Raw genomic sequence first — 17,165 nt, forward strand, 5'->3', positions numbered from 1 at the left:
GTCAATTTTCTGGTGCAGAATCGCCCTTTTATAGCGTAGCCTATAGCCAAGCAAGGTTTGAAACCATAGGTCTAGGCCTAGTCCTAGGCTAGCAGTTCCAAATTTTCATTCAGAGATAGCACGTCTTCAAGCAAACGTCAAACGTCCATCGAAATTGCCCTGGAAGATTTTGTCAACAGACCATGACCGGTTTGCCAACAGTCCGACGTTAGGTGACAATGGCATATGGCATGGTCACCATTCATATAATTTTTGATTTAATTTCTTTGCTTTTAACAGACTTGAACGTCGGTTTTTAGTATTAGAAAAATAATTTTATTGCAGGACAAACAGAGTAAGTGCTGCCATATTTGTACGCCACTTTTCTATTTAGCTTGTTGACATTAAAACCAAGACGCCATATAGGCCTATCAATGCGACCACATTAACACTTTCCTTTTTGTTTGAATGCGCCAGTGTAGCCTATTTGATGACAAATAATGATAAGGAACAAAATCAAGCGTTTGTTGCTCACAGATTAGTGCAGTGTAGCCTATTTGATGACAAATAATGATAAGGAACAAAATCAAGCGTTTGTTGCTCACAGATTAGTGCAGGACACCAAAGGCTAATCTATGTTACATTAAGATAAAGGAAAAACGCAAAAACCTGTGAACTATAGGCTTACTCATGTCAAAGGTAGTTCTGAATTAAATCAAAAACCTAATTTGCAAGAATGACTGCAACTTGCTTCTGATAGTAACTGTAATGGAATAGGCTACAACACATGTAACCTTCTGTCAACAAACTATTTTAATAGGTGCCGGAAAATATTGTATAAAATGCATAAAATGAGCTATAGACTTCAAAGTTTGTACTGCACTGCGATGGCGGCCCTGACGCAAAGAAATCTAGCGCTTCTTTCCATTCATATTCCTTCACGTTGCTGCAGACAGTAAGATGATTATAGGCCAACATACTAATGCTTAATTGAGTTTAATTTATATCATTTCTATAATGTCATCAATAGATAATAGCCTAATAGTAGGCCTAGGCTACAGTAAGTTACACGGATCACATAATTCAAAATATCTCAAATAATTAAGCCAATGATAAAAATTTAGGATAATTATTGTAGCCTACTTACATAGAACAATTAACTAATTCAGGATAGTTTCTATTAAGAAATGTAGCTTATGTAGGGGCAAATGTGAATTTGACTACGCTAAACCGGGCGTCATCAACGCATATTGTGCACCAAAACTCAAAACATTATAACCGCGTTTCTCAAGTTTTTTACTGAATCGAAACATACAAATGTTTTTTTTAGGACAAACCTTTGCAAAATGTCTGTAAAGTTCACTACTGTATCACAACTACTGTAGCATGGGACCAACTCAAATTTAAGAAGTTTTGTCAGTTCCTTTCGCTCATAATAATAATCGATTGTTTGTTGTTTTGGCTTTCTGATTTGATTGCGATGTGTAAAGAATTATATTTAAAACTTTACAGTAAACTTCAAAACTTTTCATTCCATGAGCTAACTTGGCTTTGGGTCAGGTTTTAGAACAAGTTAGTGTCTTAATTCCAAAACGACTCTTAAAGATGTTTTACTACAGAACGTTTTACTCAAAACTTCGTTATATGCTACAGAAGGCCAAGTCACCTGGAAGTTTAAACATGAATTAATAGTATAAAAGTGTGTGAAACACGCCTATACACTGCTAAAATGGCAATGAATACTCATGTTAAAATGCACCGTTTATATTATCGATGTACACATTACAGATTTTAGCAATTAAATAATCTACAAACATAATACTGTACAAGTGTACATAACTAAACAATCCAGTTTGAACTTTATAACGACTATTGGAAAAACATAGGCCTACATGGCTAATAAATGAATGCAGGAATGCGTAAGCTACATACACCTACAAATGGTTAGGTGGTTTGAAGTATTCTAGCGACCAAATCAAAACAACATCCAGACGGAATATGGTCTAGTTTATACTTTTCAAAAGTTACAAAAGTAACTTTTACAAACATTTTCCAAACGTCATTCGTTGCAAAATCCATTCATGGATTAGCCAACCACATGCCTGGAAATATGGTCTTACATTCCAATATTGTTTAGAAGAAATGTGCTCTGTTGTAACGGACATTGATTTGTTGTGCGTGCTGGACAAAACGCTGATTATTATTTTGCAGTAGGTTGATTTAACTTTAAAATGACCCAGCCCAAGGCTATAAACGCTTGTCATTTCTCAGAGGAACCAAAATTTGTGGATATAGAACGACCTACGACTTGTGTCATTTATAGGCTATAAATCCCTAGTTATTTTTAGACAATTAAAAATAATTGTTTTGGTATTTCCTTTATTTGATGTTTGCGGCGCAGCCCTATCCAAGTAATAATCTATAGCCTACTTTTACTTTTTAGCAAAACGGTAACGACAATTGTTCCCGTCACAATTAATGACTCTAAAACTTTTGAGTCTGCTGGTGAACAATGCCAAAATCGGGTGAATCAGCAAAATAACAAGCAGACTAATTTAAAAAAACGCATCCGTCGAAATGTGTACGAAAAAATGCAAAACAAAAAGGATTAGTAAAAGTAAAGAACCATATTGCCGAGGTGTGCTATGTTCTATACAGCCTACAGCCATACAGTACTTCTCGAGGATTTGTAGCGATACCCTTGTAACGTTGTTTTGCCTTTTAAGGTTGAGTAGGCCTATAGCACTGCACTATTGCCCGACATAATATTCTTAGCCTATTTATAAAATTCAACGCGTGACTAATGTCTATGAAGTTACAAAGTAAAAAACATAACTTTTATGAAAAATAAGATATAGTTAAAGAAGAATCTTCAAGAAATTAAGTGGGGCTTTGATATTAGTTTACTGTAGGTATTTTTGCTCCAAATGAAGTGCACGTTTAAACAGCAGCATCATTTTCATTTGTGAAGTTTGGATTTTCGATGCCATCCTTTTCAGTTTTCTCCACTGCAGTTCTCTGCACTTCTCCACTTTTTTCCACTGCAGCAGCTTTTCCTGCGTTGGCAGGTTCTTCCTGTTCCTCTTTGTCTTCTTTGATCCAACCGCGACGTTTTGCAGTGATAAATATTCCAGTAAATATGGCGGAATAACCAACTTGGAAAACGTAGTACAGCAACGGAAAAAGTAGCATAGCTATAATAATTCGACTTCTTCCAAACGATATCTGTATCACAGCGGCTGCAATCTGTGCGTTTTGGAGAGCGGTTTCGACTGAAATTGTGCGGCCGGCTTTGTGCGTCAATTTGAGTCCAGGAAAAAACGGCACCAAATATCCAATCAGATATGCAATTAAAGGCATTATGGCAGCCAACTGCAAACAATGAACCAATAATACTGTAGTTTATCGAGTTGAATAATGGAATTTTTCGCAATCAACCATACCTTTACTTACCACAACTTGTCTCCAAGTAACCACCCAAGGTATTTTACTCACAACGCTGTTGACAATCACCATGATCAGGATAAATATCGATGCCAATGCGATAAAAACCTTTGAAATTACAAAGGGGTTAGCGTCAGCGAACAAACAAAATCCGAAAAAGCTCAACACTGTCATCATAAGCAAAAACGTGTTGGTTTTATACACGTGCGCCAAAGTTAAACGTAGTTTGCTTACTTTTGATATAATGTTGGCATACTTTGCCAGGTTGGCCCTGATTACCATTCCAACAAAAATCGGAATCACTAGAGCAGCAAGCGAGATTGCTGAAAAAAATTGATTCAGTTATTGATCAGTGCATTATTAGCATTTATGTGTGTATGAAGTGTAAACATGATTTGAATTCCATCAACGATCATTTCTTTATCGACTACGAAACAAGATATCGAAACAAAAGTGCATCAATCAAAGAACACAATATCAATAATTTACATGAAAAACATAAAACTTCAATATCTACAAAAGTGCTTTATCTTATCACCTAAACGATCAAATGGAATGGAAAGATTATGCGGAAGGTTTTCTCCTTTTTGGTATATCAGCAGCCACAGAGGCATTGTCCCCAAAGCCAAAAGTGTTGAAGTTCCCGTCATGGCAACACTAAATAATATGTTTAGGGTAATTAGGTCTAATAGTGCTGTGGTTTATATGCCACAAACTATTATAATCTATAGGTTATGAAACTTATCTAACACTAACATCGTTTGCCTGCGGTAAGCTATGTGCTTCGCAAGTTGCAAAGTAGTATGTAGCACTATATGATATGGCTATATACAGTATAAATGTATATCATGAAGTATAATTATTATGAACATCAGCATTTAGAGCATGTAGAGCACCACCTTAAATCTACAATGCCGTCCATCCAGTACACGACTATATTGCTTGTCGTTCCTCCTGGACAACTTCCCTGGATAAATACTCCTAAAGCTTCAGCTTGTGGCATTTGGAAAATCTTTGTAAGCGCCCATGATAACGCTGCAATCAGGAGCCGGTATTAGGCTATAAATAGCTGCTAGTACGCTGCTAGTAGTAAATGTTGAATGAATGAATGAATATGAATGAATGAATATGAACTGCTATAGACTATAGGCCTATAGGGCATAGAGGAGAAAATCAAATGGGTACTGAAGCGAGGTTATAAAGTTTTGCTTCGTTTTATATTACGTGCTTAAAATATTTGTTTTGATTTAATGCACATAACATCTGTTTCATTAATAAATCCTCATTGATAAAATTATGGTAAAATTGTAAAGGTGACACTAATTAACCTACTTCCACTTATAGCTATAAGCATTTCTGACATTTTCACGGCTGATTTATCACTTGTGAATTTGCAGTGTTAAGTAACCTACGTGGCATGATGATGAGCTGCATAAAAACTCCCAACAGAAAAGCTTTCGGTTTTTTGATGTACTCCCATAATGTTTTGTAGTATACTGTTGCCCCTATGCCGACCATACCAACCGCAATGATAACTCTATAAAAACAAAAATTCGTTTTTATTGTAAAACCGTTTTATGCATGGTAATGAACATTTGACGTTTTGTTGACTGATATTTCAATTTCTAGACAGTACTAAGTTATATTAAGATACCGATTATATGGTCATTACAAGAGAACTGGGTTTAAATGGCTTTACCTCATAGCAAAGGCAAAAGCTACAGCATCATGCCTTCTTTTACCTTATAGCACGTATAAGCGCTGTGGTATTTAGGTCAAATTCCTAATAAAATTGAAACGGGAGTAAGGTGAAGCTACATTTGCTGACTTGTGATAATTAATCTTTGCTGAATGATTTATAGCCAAATGTTTGAAAAACATTACATATCCAAGGACACATAAACAAACTTCGTAAATATTACTTAACTATAGGTCGTCACTTTACCTACGCCGTTTAGCCATTTACACTTTACTTACGTAGTAAGTATGTAAATGGTGTTATCGTTTCCACCAGATCCAGATGACTGCCTAGAAGCAGTCGTACTACAGTCTGAAATGTTAATACTATAATGTTAGTCTTGTCTTGTACAGTATATAGGACTATACTTTTTAATTAACATCCACGCTATAATGTAATCTTCCATAATAACGTGACGTAATTTTAAATTTCTTAAGTGTAAAATAATATTTTAGAAGTTAGATGTATACTCACTTAAAGTACAGTTTACCATCATCACTGTAGTCGAATTGTCCGTTTGGATTGACATAATAGTGATAATTTAAAATTTCTACCTAAAGTGTTGATATTCATGATGAAAAAAACACCAGGTAAAAGCATTTGAGCGTAATAAAAACCGAAATGTTTGCAAACTGTTTTAAATGTCTTTTGCAAAACTTTGCATGATAGCGAAGGTTACTTTTTGTAAACGAGGACCAAATTCTGCCAATCAAATTACATTTTTCTGTGCAAAAATTTAAATCGCCTTGGGCATAAATTACAGCATAAAATCATTGACTTCGTATCCTTCATTATGACAAAGCTAAACTTTTACTCTATAAATTATATCAGAAAACTTTTATACGAAATCGAAAAAGTCTTTATTCCGAAAATAAGCTTAAGTACCGGGTAAATTATAAGACTTAAGAAATTTGCAATTGGTAACTTGTTCTATCTGTTATGTGTTGTCATGATTTTTAATTCCTTCGACACAAAATTTTCAGTGTTCCATTAAAACTTTGCAGCTGACTTTGTTTTGTCGTTCTTTAACAGAAAACAATCAGATTGTGCCTTACTATGCGAACTTTGCTTTAAAACAAACTTCACATTCTGGCAAGCTACCTTTATATAACCTTTAGCATAGTTGTAAAACCTGTCTTTGAAACTTTCACTGCAATAATTGTGCCAAAACGCTAATGATTATCGGCAGATTTACGTTTTTATTAAGAAAGATGACTACAATTACCACGAGTGCTTGAACTCCGCCTACAGCTATGTGAAAATACCGAGTAAAGATCCAACCATTGCTTTCTTCTATCAACACTTATTTACCGATCTCTTCAACAATCTCCTAATTCTTTCTCTTCTCTCTTTTCGGCAGTTAATCACTCTTCAAGTAATCTCCATATACATACTAACGTTATTTATTACTTGTTCTTCTACGCAGAGCACGCCCTCCTCATACCACCATTCCGACGTGTTGTTGCTTTTCTTGTATATGACACATGTGGAAGTGTGTTAACTCATGCTTTTAAATTCTATTTTAAAGAAAAAAAAGACTCACAAATGACTCACAAATAAGAATTCCTATAGCCTATAAATTCAAAATTACAGGCCCATCAACTCTCGTCGCCCGTGTACAAATAAACTTACAAATTGTATGGCGTAAGTGTTATAAATAGATACACATAGGCTACAAAAAATGAGATTTTAATGACGTTGAGACATTCATCAAGTTTTAAGCTTATGAATATATAAGCGGTTCACAACACGTGTTACACGGCGTGACACAAATGTGCCTTAAATCCTATTTCGAGACACGCTTTTATACTTCGTTGACGTATAGATTTTTCTCAAACCGGAAAACGGAAAACTAAATCCCACAAGAGATTACATTATTTGTTTTAAGAAAAATGAAAGACAAAAAATGATAACAGAAATCAGAACGCTACAGGATTTAAAAGGTCATTAACCTTTAGAATTTTGAATATTTTATTTGCACATTTAGCTTTAAGGGTTGCCATGGTAAAAGTTGGCGTTGATACAATGAACAAAACTGTTAATATACTTTGGTGTGGTGTCACTTACAGATGGGTACTAAATCTTTGTCTTTATTCATTAGTCATTATTTTACTCAAGACCAATTAATAAAAATCAGTTGGCAGATCCGTGAACTACTTCTGTTGTTATTGCATACTTTACTCATTAAAAATAAATCTCAAATAAAAAATTAATTTCAGATTTACATAGACTATAACCGCCCTCAGAAATAATTAAGATCTATATAACACAAGATGTAACATTTTACAGGCTCTCCGCTAAAGAACACATTAGTCTTTGTCTTGCTGTGATACGCTGTACAGTAAGACTGTAATCGAGATCCTGTTTCCGGTGTGTTTATTGTATTGTCCTTTTTTGCTCCGAAGAAGTTTATAATGACGCGTTTTTAACGTAAACAGACTTTTGGTACGTCTGAGTAGAAAAGCAAAAAATCGTCCACGCGCGATTATGTTAATCATTAAACTCACCTCTTGGCAAAGTAAAACATCAAAATATGAAGTTTCAATTCATCTTGATACTTGCCTATTACATTAATTCAAGTTTCTATAAACTCTCTCGTTGTGATGTTTCTATGTTGTGATGCTCTCTCTGGTTTTTACATCTCGTTGTGATGCGGTGTGTCAAACTTCAAAGTAAACCAGGCAACTGAGGCTAACCTAATACAATCAAATGTACAACGTGTATCTTAAGTAATGTCAGCAAAACAATTTTGAAGCAATGTCCAAAATATGGCTAAAACAATATATTTGATATTTTTGTAAATGTCTGAACTATATACGTCTTTACTAAAGCAGTGAATGTACTGCAAACACAAAAATTATTAAACTGAGCTATATATCAAGTAGTTGGCATATAATAATACAGCTAACGCAGAGAGGCTCATAGTTCAACTATTTGTAAATGACAAAAACAACATTGACTGGTTTCAGACACACATGGTCCCTCTTCAAAATAATAATATAGTATAGTTTAGACATGATTCCCATATTAAACTCTTAACATACAAATACCAATTAAATACATGATAATTCAACGTATGATGCTATAGGTCTAGGACAGGGATGTCCAACCTTTTATTATAGTGGGCCGCATTGTCACTTGAAATAATTGAATGGGCCGCAGAACCAATTAAATTTCAAGAAAAATGGGTGCATAAAGTACATACTTTTGGAGTGAAAATGACTAGCGGGCCGCACAAAAATCTCAGGCGGGCCGCAGGTTGGACATCCCTGGTCTAGGATATGTTAAAAGAACATACTTTTAATCGAAATGACACAATGCTTACTGTTATATAGGCTACGATGTCAAGTCTTAAGGTCTACTGTATATGTTATATAACGTATCGTTAAAGATACTATTGAAATTATATCTTTGCTTGCTTATATAATTATGAAGCCGTATTTAAAACAAATGATATCGTAATTTAATATATTCTCCCAAAGTTTGCATGCTGCGGTGTGTGTGCATGCTGCTGTACAGTAGACGACACTTTCGCCGTCTTTCAAATCCTCAAGAGGAAAAAAGATTAGGTTATGTGCTTACTCAAATGAGTTTGGAAAATTTGTTAAAAAAAATTGTTTTTACAACCAAGTCCATAAACTTAAAAACATGTTCCTCAACAACAGTTATCCCGCTAATTTATTTGTTTTGACAAACTTTGAACGCGTTTCTAACCAGCAAAGGACAAAGCAACACTAGGAACCAGATCTTTTTAAACCTTCCGATGATTGCGATAAAACTTAACTTTTCATGCCTATCTTAAAAATACCTTACATGAGAAACCATTAAGCTATTTTTAAAAACAAAATACAGACCTTCATCAAAAAATATTCAACTTAGATTTACGCTGTGGTTATTCATCAATTTAATGTCCGCAATTACGTCAACAAAAAACCGCGTGTTCCCAGTGGCTTTCAATCTTTACCGTAACGGGACCTCTTTTAGTTCAATTTGATTGAAAACCCTTTCCAGAAATTCCTATTTACGTAATGTAATGTAATGTAATGTCAAATGTAAGAAACATACCGGTAGTCTTAAGACTTAAACAAAGAATTATTCATTCGTCATAAAAGCTTCGCCATTACGTCGTGAAGCTTAATCTATTATATTGTTTACTTTATTGCTAACATAACTCTCTAACTCGTTCTAACCATCAATTACGGCACGTAAAAATACTCGCCAAACTTGACCAAATCCATGAAGTCAAAACACTTCTACTGTCAAAAACTGTACTTCGCTGATACTTATACCTGCAATTTTTATTGTGTGATGCATACTTTAAAAACGTTTCGTCAGTTTTCCTTAAAGCATCAGTTTATGATGAAACAATAACAATTGTCTGTGTTGTCAAATAACAATCATCTCCTAAACATCGCATATTCGATACAACGAATTGAAGCCGGTTATGAATTAAAATAACTTTAGCTTAAACGGAAAAAAATAAAAAAAATTCTAAGAAAAATCAACAATTTCACAAAAATCTCGCGACCCTAAGAAAAAGCGCTAACGACCCCCAGGCTGAAAACCCATGCTTTGATGAAATGTGATGTACAAAATTACTTTCCCAGATGACATTGGAATGGTTTTACAACGGTTAGACCGCGCGCCACTTTGAGACGAGAGTTAAAGAATAAGTTATCTGGTCTTATCTGGTTATTGTTTTAATTTACACCCTGTCTGCAATTTAATGCCACTTGTTGTGTTACCGCCAATTTCGTTGTATTAATTTCACGCTTACTGTGTTGCTCACCGCAGTCTATACTCTTAAAAAATTTCTTTTTTCTCGTGTGTGAGTGAGTGTATTTGCTTCACATTCACTGAATAAGACTGCGTTGTCAAAGCCCAAAGGTTGCCGATACCATCCATTGGTCAAATCACACTTGTGAAAATGGTATATCATACATTGATGCAACGGCCTCCGGGCTATTAAACTTTTCTTTCAACTTGCAACAAAATGTGTTTATAAACTTTACATTAAACAAACAGTAGATAATCGTAACACAAATAGATAATTACCCTTACGTCGAAAAGATGAAACAATGACTGACGGGCCTGTTATGAACTCTGTAATATCGCAAAGCGACCGAAGCATCAGATCCGGTGTACTAGCATCAATTAGTTGGTGGCTGCTAGTACCTGGTTGCTTATTAGTATTTCAAGTGAATTGCCTGTCAAGTCTCTTTTTTCTGTTGCAAAGGCCCGATTTTAAGTCAGTTTATATGAATAACGTACAGGCTAAGTTTTAAATGAGCTTATACAAAATGAAATAAATTTTTTTCAATACAGCAAATTTTTTTCAATACAGCAGGCAGGTTTTCGAATACAGCAGGTAGGAAATTAGGGAGCTGGTAATCAACTTCAAATGCAAATTAATAGCTGAATAAACAGCTACTGGGAACTGCAATATTAGGCTATAACCAACTTTATCTTATATCCATTGTTGAAAAAACATTATTCCATATTGACTCAAGTCGAAATGCACTAAAAATATGCTATACACGTGAGGTCTATCTGTAATTCTATTTTTGCAAAATCGAAATGAATTAATCGAGCAGTTGAGTATTCTAGCTACTGTGAAGCCGATCCAGAACCTGTTTTTAATTGTCCAGTTGCTCCAGTTAAGTTATATCTCATATAGCCCTAGCCTAATACACTTTTTTCCTTGTGATATACAGAAAACCTAGACGTAAATATTTTTGTTGGGTTGCTAAACAAAACGCTTTATGGCTCATTTCATTTTGATTTGCCTCATTTGTACTTATTTCGTTGTCTGAAGAACATACTATTCAAGCATGACCATTAGGGATGTGCCACGAGAAAGATTAATTATTCGTGGGAACCCGAATATCATGAAGGTCGACAGGAACGAATCCCGAATCTATTCGTATTAGAACCAAACAATAAAATTTCATCCAAAAGTATTCAAGTCTTGCTTGTAACATGACGTAATCGATAACAAGTCGCTTTCTTTAAAAAAAAAACAGTGTTTAAAAAACGATTGAAAAAGAAAAATCGTTAGGAAAACGACCTTCATTGTCAGTACTGCTGACTCTATTTTAGCATTGTCGGGAAACAGATCATCATTTTTTAACAAAGTTAGCAAATTTATAAGTAATATTGTATTCGGGTTCGCTATTGTTGGTATTCATGTTCTCCCGAATCTTCTACAAAGACGATATTCGGCGAATCTATTCAGGTTTGGGTTCGTATCGGCCCATATGTAATGACCAATGACATTATCTGATTGTGCGCCGATTAGCCCGTGTAAAAAAGACAACTTTCAATCGTATACAATGACGGTATAAGCAAAAGCATATCCGAACCAGTGAGATGGCTTTCACGTGCTGCAAACACTTTCAGCGTATTGACAAAATCGTTTTAAGACGTTGCAACAAAATTAGTGCTGAATGAAACTGTAGAAATTTTCAAAAACGTTTAGCTAGTATTCGTAATACAAAGTTTGGATTATACTCTGTCGTTAAGTATAATGAATAGTTGGTCAAACGATGTTTTTCATGGAAATAGAATCAGGTTTCATACGGCACTGTGCACGTGTGCAGCCACCTTAAACGTGTAAAATGTGAAACGCAACGAGAAACAATATACTGGCTTTTGTGATTAAACAATGAACTCATGGGTTGCTCATGATACAGTCGTAAACTGACATGGGATGAGTTGGCAATAAGCCAGAAAAAATATACTACCATCCACCATGTTAATAGCTGCTGTTATTATATAAATGGCTGGGGAATATAAAAATTTAATTAACATGTGACAGTGTAACCACGATTTTCTTCAACCAGGAAACTTCCCGCTCTTATGGCTAGTCAATTAGCCCACCAACGCTCTTCTAACTTTTAATAGCATTCAGTTTCTTAACTCGAGCATGTATAAAATCAGAACAAAGGTATTTGCATCACCGTAAATAAAAACAAACGTCCTTCTTACATAAAACCAAAACGTAGAACCCCCCGTCAACCCTTGTTTACCAAACCATCGTGCAATCCACCATAATTAATCAACGAGATATGAAATCGCGGGTAGCGTGACATGCTTCGGGGAAGAGTTGTAGGGAATAAAGGAAAACGTGCACGTGTATCTACAATTTGCCAAAAACGATAAGAAGGGTCACAAGTGACACAACGGTAAAATATTACTACACAATAACAAAACAATACTTCACAAAGTCACTCATTTGAGATGGTGGATATGTAAACAAACTCTAAATAGTAATAAATAATCTATACCGTAAACTAGTGCCTTAAAAATTGGGTTATACAACATTAAAATGCAGTGTTTCTAAAACAGGTGCGTAAAAATATTCCTGTGACAACAGTACGCAATAAAAGAGCTTCGACAGATCAGGTTTTGCAATCTATAAAATTGCAAAAAAAAATAAACACGAAAAAGCTTGAAATACGGCACACAAACAATCAAGTAAAAAATGAGGTGTGACTGCGTTTAGTGTTCGCTGTTCCATGTTAGTGCGGACGAGCGAGCATAGCAGACGGATATAATCAGGTTTTATTTCATGAAAAGCCACAAAAGGCAAAAACCACAGGAGAGACCCTGGCGTGTTGTTACATTTGTTAAAACTCTTTTTTCGTTTTTAAGTTTAACTTTCAGTTTTGTAATTTAAATTTAGCTGCTTGAAGCAGAAAGCTAAGTGTATAGTAAATAAGAAAAATTGTTATCACAAATGTGACAACATGCTCCTGTAACCACTGCTGTGCCGAACGAAGTTTTATTCAAAAATTCGAGTCCAGTGTGCCATAAAACCTGTACGGCAAATGAACGCTCAGACCGTGTGTGGGCAGAAGAATGCAAGCTTATATATTTTTGATCTTTATCCTTACTAATAATTATCAGAATGGTTTAAAAAACGGTTAATTGTTTATAAAAAAAAAACTTGAGATACAAAACGTTTAGAATTCTCGCCCATGTAAAGTTTGGTTAAGGCTATAAATTGAGCTACTGTTTTTAAAAGTTGAGGGAATCCGTTTGAAACTTTCACTATACAATGATTGGGTAGACTCTTAAAATGCAAAAGGTTAAAGTTTCGAAGATTTCTTATAAACATGTAATGAAATAATAGTGTAACGATTTATTTTTATTTTTATTTGAGTTCACTGTTTGAGAATTTATTTATGTAATTGTTAGTTTCACAGTATCAATTTGCAGCACTTTTTGTTGTTTTGAAAATGAGATTAGACATTATACCGTTTGCTACTTTTGCATTATTTTATTTCTCGCCTCTTTTTGTGCATGTGTTTTTCACTGTGATGAGTTGTATTTTCTTGCGTTGCTATGCTTTTGTTCGCAATCAATTTTTATATGCTTGAACCTAAGGCCGTCACTCTGATTTCGTTCTCTCCACTCGGTTGATTAGAACGGCGTGCCACATGCTAGAATGGGACAGGTGGCTAACTTTGATGATTTTATCCTAGATCTGACGGGCTGGGGTACAGCTTTTTTTAGTTGTGGCTCCTGAATGAGAATTTTTGTTGACCTCCCAGCCGGCAGTTAACGTTACACTCGTTGTTTCCGTTTTATTAATGGGATTGACTTTGTGACTTATTGTCAGTAGTGACTGAAGAAAACCCGGTTGGGTGGTCAGCCGTTACCTGGATAAGAACCTGGCGGTGTACTACAGACTTATCCATTACCGTAGCATTGAACAAAAATGTTTAGATTGCTATGTTTTTGAAGATTGATATTTTTGGTGAAGGCAAAAGTATGTGTGAACATGATGTAAGAAAGAAAGAACATAGGTTATGGACAGCAATATAAAAATCTTTTTTAATGTTTTTAAAAGCTGTTGTTTTTATTAACTCGAAGTAATCATTGGCTGTATATTAGAGTAAAAAAAGAAAACAAAATGAATACGACAATGGAAACAACTCCTTGTGCAAGTAATGTTAGTTTAGGTAAATCAGCTGTAAAGTTGTTTACATATTTTGTTTATTAGAACACCTGTTTCAGTATTATGTATAACATTAAATGCAGATGTTAGGACGATATTTTCCATGATAATATGCATAAATCAATCACTGTCGCTTATATAGATGCAATATTTGTTTCTTTTTTTTTCAGCCTGTACAAACGTCACTTCTGGCATGCCTACCGGTCAGCAGCCTCAGGGAGATAATTTGCAGAACACCATTTACATACTGACCACGTAAATATCTTTTTCCATATCTTATATTGATAAACATTTTAGTGGCAAAAATATGTTTTCGGAATACTACTTCGCAACAAATACTCCACTCTTATTCTGCAATTTTTAGTGCATTATCACAGAATTTTCCTTTTTCCCAAAAATAATAGCTTGGTTTTTTGAATTTCCAAATTTCCATTGTTTGAAAAGTTTTTAAGCTATTTGGTTTGACCATAAGTTGTTATCAACTACTGTATTTAAACTTTGGGTTTGAGAAATAAATAAAGCTGTTACTGCTCCTCTTCATTGAAGCAAAGGTATGAGCTATATGGCCAAGTGAACCGGACGGTTTTTGAAATGCAGACTTTTAGAAAACTGGTCAGAATGTTGGATTTAACTATAAGAGGCGCACGTTTGCACGCTTGGCTGACAAAGCAATATTACAGCGTAAAGGTTATTTAAAAATTTTTTTTTATGTCCTTGCAGAGTCATTATCGCAATCGGAATGGTCGGAATCGGAGCTTCTGTTTATTACAAGACTCTCTGGAAATATATCAAGGAACCGAAATCATATCTGATTGGTGTTTTCTTACAACTTATTATTATGCCTCGTAAGTCCAAAAATCAATCTACAATCAAACTTTTTCACAATGAAGGAATTCTTATAAAAGGACCACTTCGCTCGAAACGCTTAAATAAAGTACAAGAATTTTACGCAGCATTTATACGCTTAACAAGAGATGTTCAAATGAACCATTCTATAACAAAGTTTTACGGATGAATTGGACAATATACGTAACCTTTGTTACGTTATATGCATCCGTACGCAATATATGTTACACATTTAAGTCAGAAAGAACTTTTATATGTCCAAGTTACCTACAATTGTATTTCTCTTTACAGCGCTTGCTTGGGCCCTCACAAAAATCTTCGTCATGCCTCAAGCTGAAGCTCTGGGCGTTTTTATACAGGGAAGTTGTCCTGGAGGAGTTACCAGCAACGTCGTTGTTTATTGGGTAGATGGAATAGTTGATTTAAGGTAAGCAATACGCACATGACCAAAAAGATATGAGTGACAGCTCATATCTTGCGATGTAACATGATAAATGTCACGAGTTCTCCTGAAAATGATTCAATGTTTTAACCATAACATGTCGTTTTTTTTATATCGTTGTTTGCGCCTCCCAAACATTAAACCTCACCATTTTTATTTGCTTTGCAAACCAGTGTGGCAATGACAGGAACGTCCACGCTTTTGGCGCTAGGTATGATGCCGTTGTGGCTTTTAATTTTTCAAAAAGGAGAAAATCTTCCTAGCAGTCTGAGCATTCCATTTGACAGACTAGGCAAGTATAGACACTAAACCCATTTGTATTGTACACCTTTTACATTCTTTCATGCGAAACCTCTCTTTGTTACCATTCATGTTTTCATTGCAGCCATATCACTTGCCGCACTGGTTGTTCCTATCTTTGTTGGAATGCTGATCAGAGCGAAGTTACCCAAGCATGCAAACATAATTTCAAAGGTGTGCAAAGGCTCCTAAAATGTATTTAAGTTACTTTAACATATATTTTTCAGCTAATGAACTTGTTTTCACAACCATGACCCATAAAGGAATTGCGATTTTTTTTTGTTTCCAAACAGATATTGATAGGAATAGCAAGTTTGTTTATAGTTATTATGGTGATTGTCAACAGTGTTCTGAGTCGAATTCCATGGGTAGTTACTTGGAAGCAGGCAGTGGTAAGACAAAAATTGTGTTTATTACGAGATATTTTGAGAGGAAAACAGTCATGATGCCTGTCATACATTTTCTGTATAGGTTGCTTGCATTATGCCAGTCATTGCTTTCTTGCTCGCATATGGCGTGACCTACATACCAGGCATAAAACTAGAAGGCAAGATAAAACGCACCATTGCTCTTGAAACAGCGTTTCAAAACGTCCAGATTGCTGCCGCGGTGATACAGATATCATTTGGAAGAAGTCCTATTATCGTCGCAATGATACTATTTCCTTTACTTTATTACATATTCCAAGTTGGTTATTGTGCACTCGTAACTTCCTTTTATACGCTTGCAAAACGCCAAGGCTGGGTGAAGTTTACAAACGAAGACAACAACGAGGAAAGTAAAGCACAAGAAGAAAAGAAACCGGCTGGAGGCGCTGATAATCCTTCGTTCACTTGCACAAAGGACATCGCAGTTTAAATCAGAATTTTTATACAGTGATTTTTATGCACCTGATTTTTATACAGTGTTGTATACAAATCCATAAAATACATCATAGTATGCAGCACAGTAGGAATGCATAGTGGTTTATAAGAATTAGCTATTACGTATAATTTTACTAATGTATGTTTTGTTGTGTAACATTGCGTAGGTTTATTGTTAAATTAACTTGAAAACATGTTATGTTTTATGGAAAATAAATGTAAAAAGTAAAACAAGGAATTTTAGACTGAAATATACAATTTTTTTCTAATATTAAACCAGTTAAAACTAGATCTTCTTGCGTATAAGGCAGCATCTAGTTAATTGTCCAGGCCTAGCACAGCAGCCATTCGACTGTGTTTTTGTCGAGCGCTGTTACAGTCTATATTTCCAACTCGAAATCGATAGATTAAGCATTGATAGATAATATGTTGTGACGTCTGTGGTCCGACCCACATTTACGGAGTCAGCAAGGCCCCAGAGCAACTTGTTTCTAATGAAACCGACAAGTCCATTTCCCCATTTCCTGTACGCACTGCAGTGCGTATAGGAAATTGAGCAACACCCAAACCTTTCGAGATAGTTTTACTCCG

General features: G+C 35.0%; 2 protein-coding genes across 2 annotated transcripts; one reads left to right on the forward strand and one right to left on the reverse strand.

Moving 5' to 3' along the window:
• Positions 1–1,800: 1,800 nt before the first annotated feature.
• On the reverse strand, positions 1,801–5,721 carry LOC143450582 (ileal sodium/bile acid cotransporter-like). The gene is made up of 8 exons (XM_076951188.1): positions 5,636–5,721; positions 5,401–5,473; positions 4,836–4,960; positions 4,323–4,458; positions 3,962–4,080; positions 3,658–3,746; positions 3,433–3,531; positions 1,801–3,351 (listed from the first exon to the last, which is right to left on the reverse strand). The coding sequence occupies exons 1-8, from the start codon at positions 5,688–5,690 to the stop codon at positions 2,920–2,922; spliced, it is 1,128 nt and encodes a 375-aa protein (XP_076807303.1). The 5' UTR covers positions 5,691–5,721; the 3' UTR covers positions 1,801–2,919.
• A 7,578-nt stretch (positions 5,722–13,299) lies between these two features.
• Positions 13,300–16,828, forward strand: LOC143449518 (ileal sodium/bile acid cotransporter-like). The gene is made up of 8 exons (XM_076949752.1): positions 13,300–14,127; positions 14,294–14,378; positions 14,844–14,968; positions 15,261–15,396; positions 15,585–15,703; positions 15,797–15,885; positions 16,005–16,103; positions 16,183–16,828. Exons 1-8 carry the CDS (start codon positions 14,079–14,081, stop codon positions 16,567–16,569), a joined length of 1,089 nt encoding a protein of 362 aa, XP_076805867.1. The 5' UTR covers positions 13,300–14,078; the 3' UTR covers positions 16,570–16,828.
• Positions 16,829–17,165: the final 337 nt, after the last annotated feature.

This window comes from Clavelina lepadiformis, chromosome 3 (genome assembly GCF_947623445.1).
Source record: "Clavelina lepadiformis chromosome 3, kaClaLepa1.1, whole genome shotgun sequence".
Classification (NCBI taxonomy): Eukaryota; Metazoa; Chordata; class Ascidiacea; order Aplousobranchia; family Clavelinidae; genus Clavelina; species Clavelina lepadiformis.

Coding starts and splice junctions, on each gene's coding strand:
- LOC143449518 (XM_076949752.1), top strand. CDS start 14,079: ATGAATACGACAATGGAAACAACTCCTTGTGCAAGTAATGTTAGTTTA. Junction 14,379..14,843: donor ACCATTTACATACTGACCAC/GTAAATATCTTT, acceptor ATGTCCTTGCAG/AGTCATTATCGCAATCGGAA. Junction 14,969..15,260: donor ACAACTTATTATTATGCCTC/GTAAGTCCAAAA, acceptor TTCTCTTTACAG/CGCTTGCTTGGGCCCTCACA.
- LOC143450582 (XM_076951188.1), bottom strand. CDS start 5,690: ATGTCAATCCAAACGGACAATTCGACTACAGTGATGATGGTAAACTGT. Junction 5,474..5,635: donor GATGGTAAACTGTACTTTAA/GTGAGTATACAT, acceptor TTAACATTTCAG/ACTGTAGTACGACTGCTTCT. Junction 3,747..3,961: donor CATTCCATTTGATCGTTTAG/GTGATAAGATAA, acceptor AATTTTTTTCAG/CAATCTCGCTTGCTGCTCTA.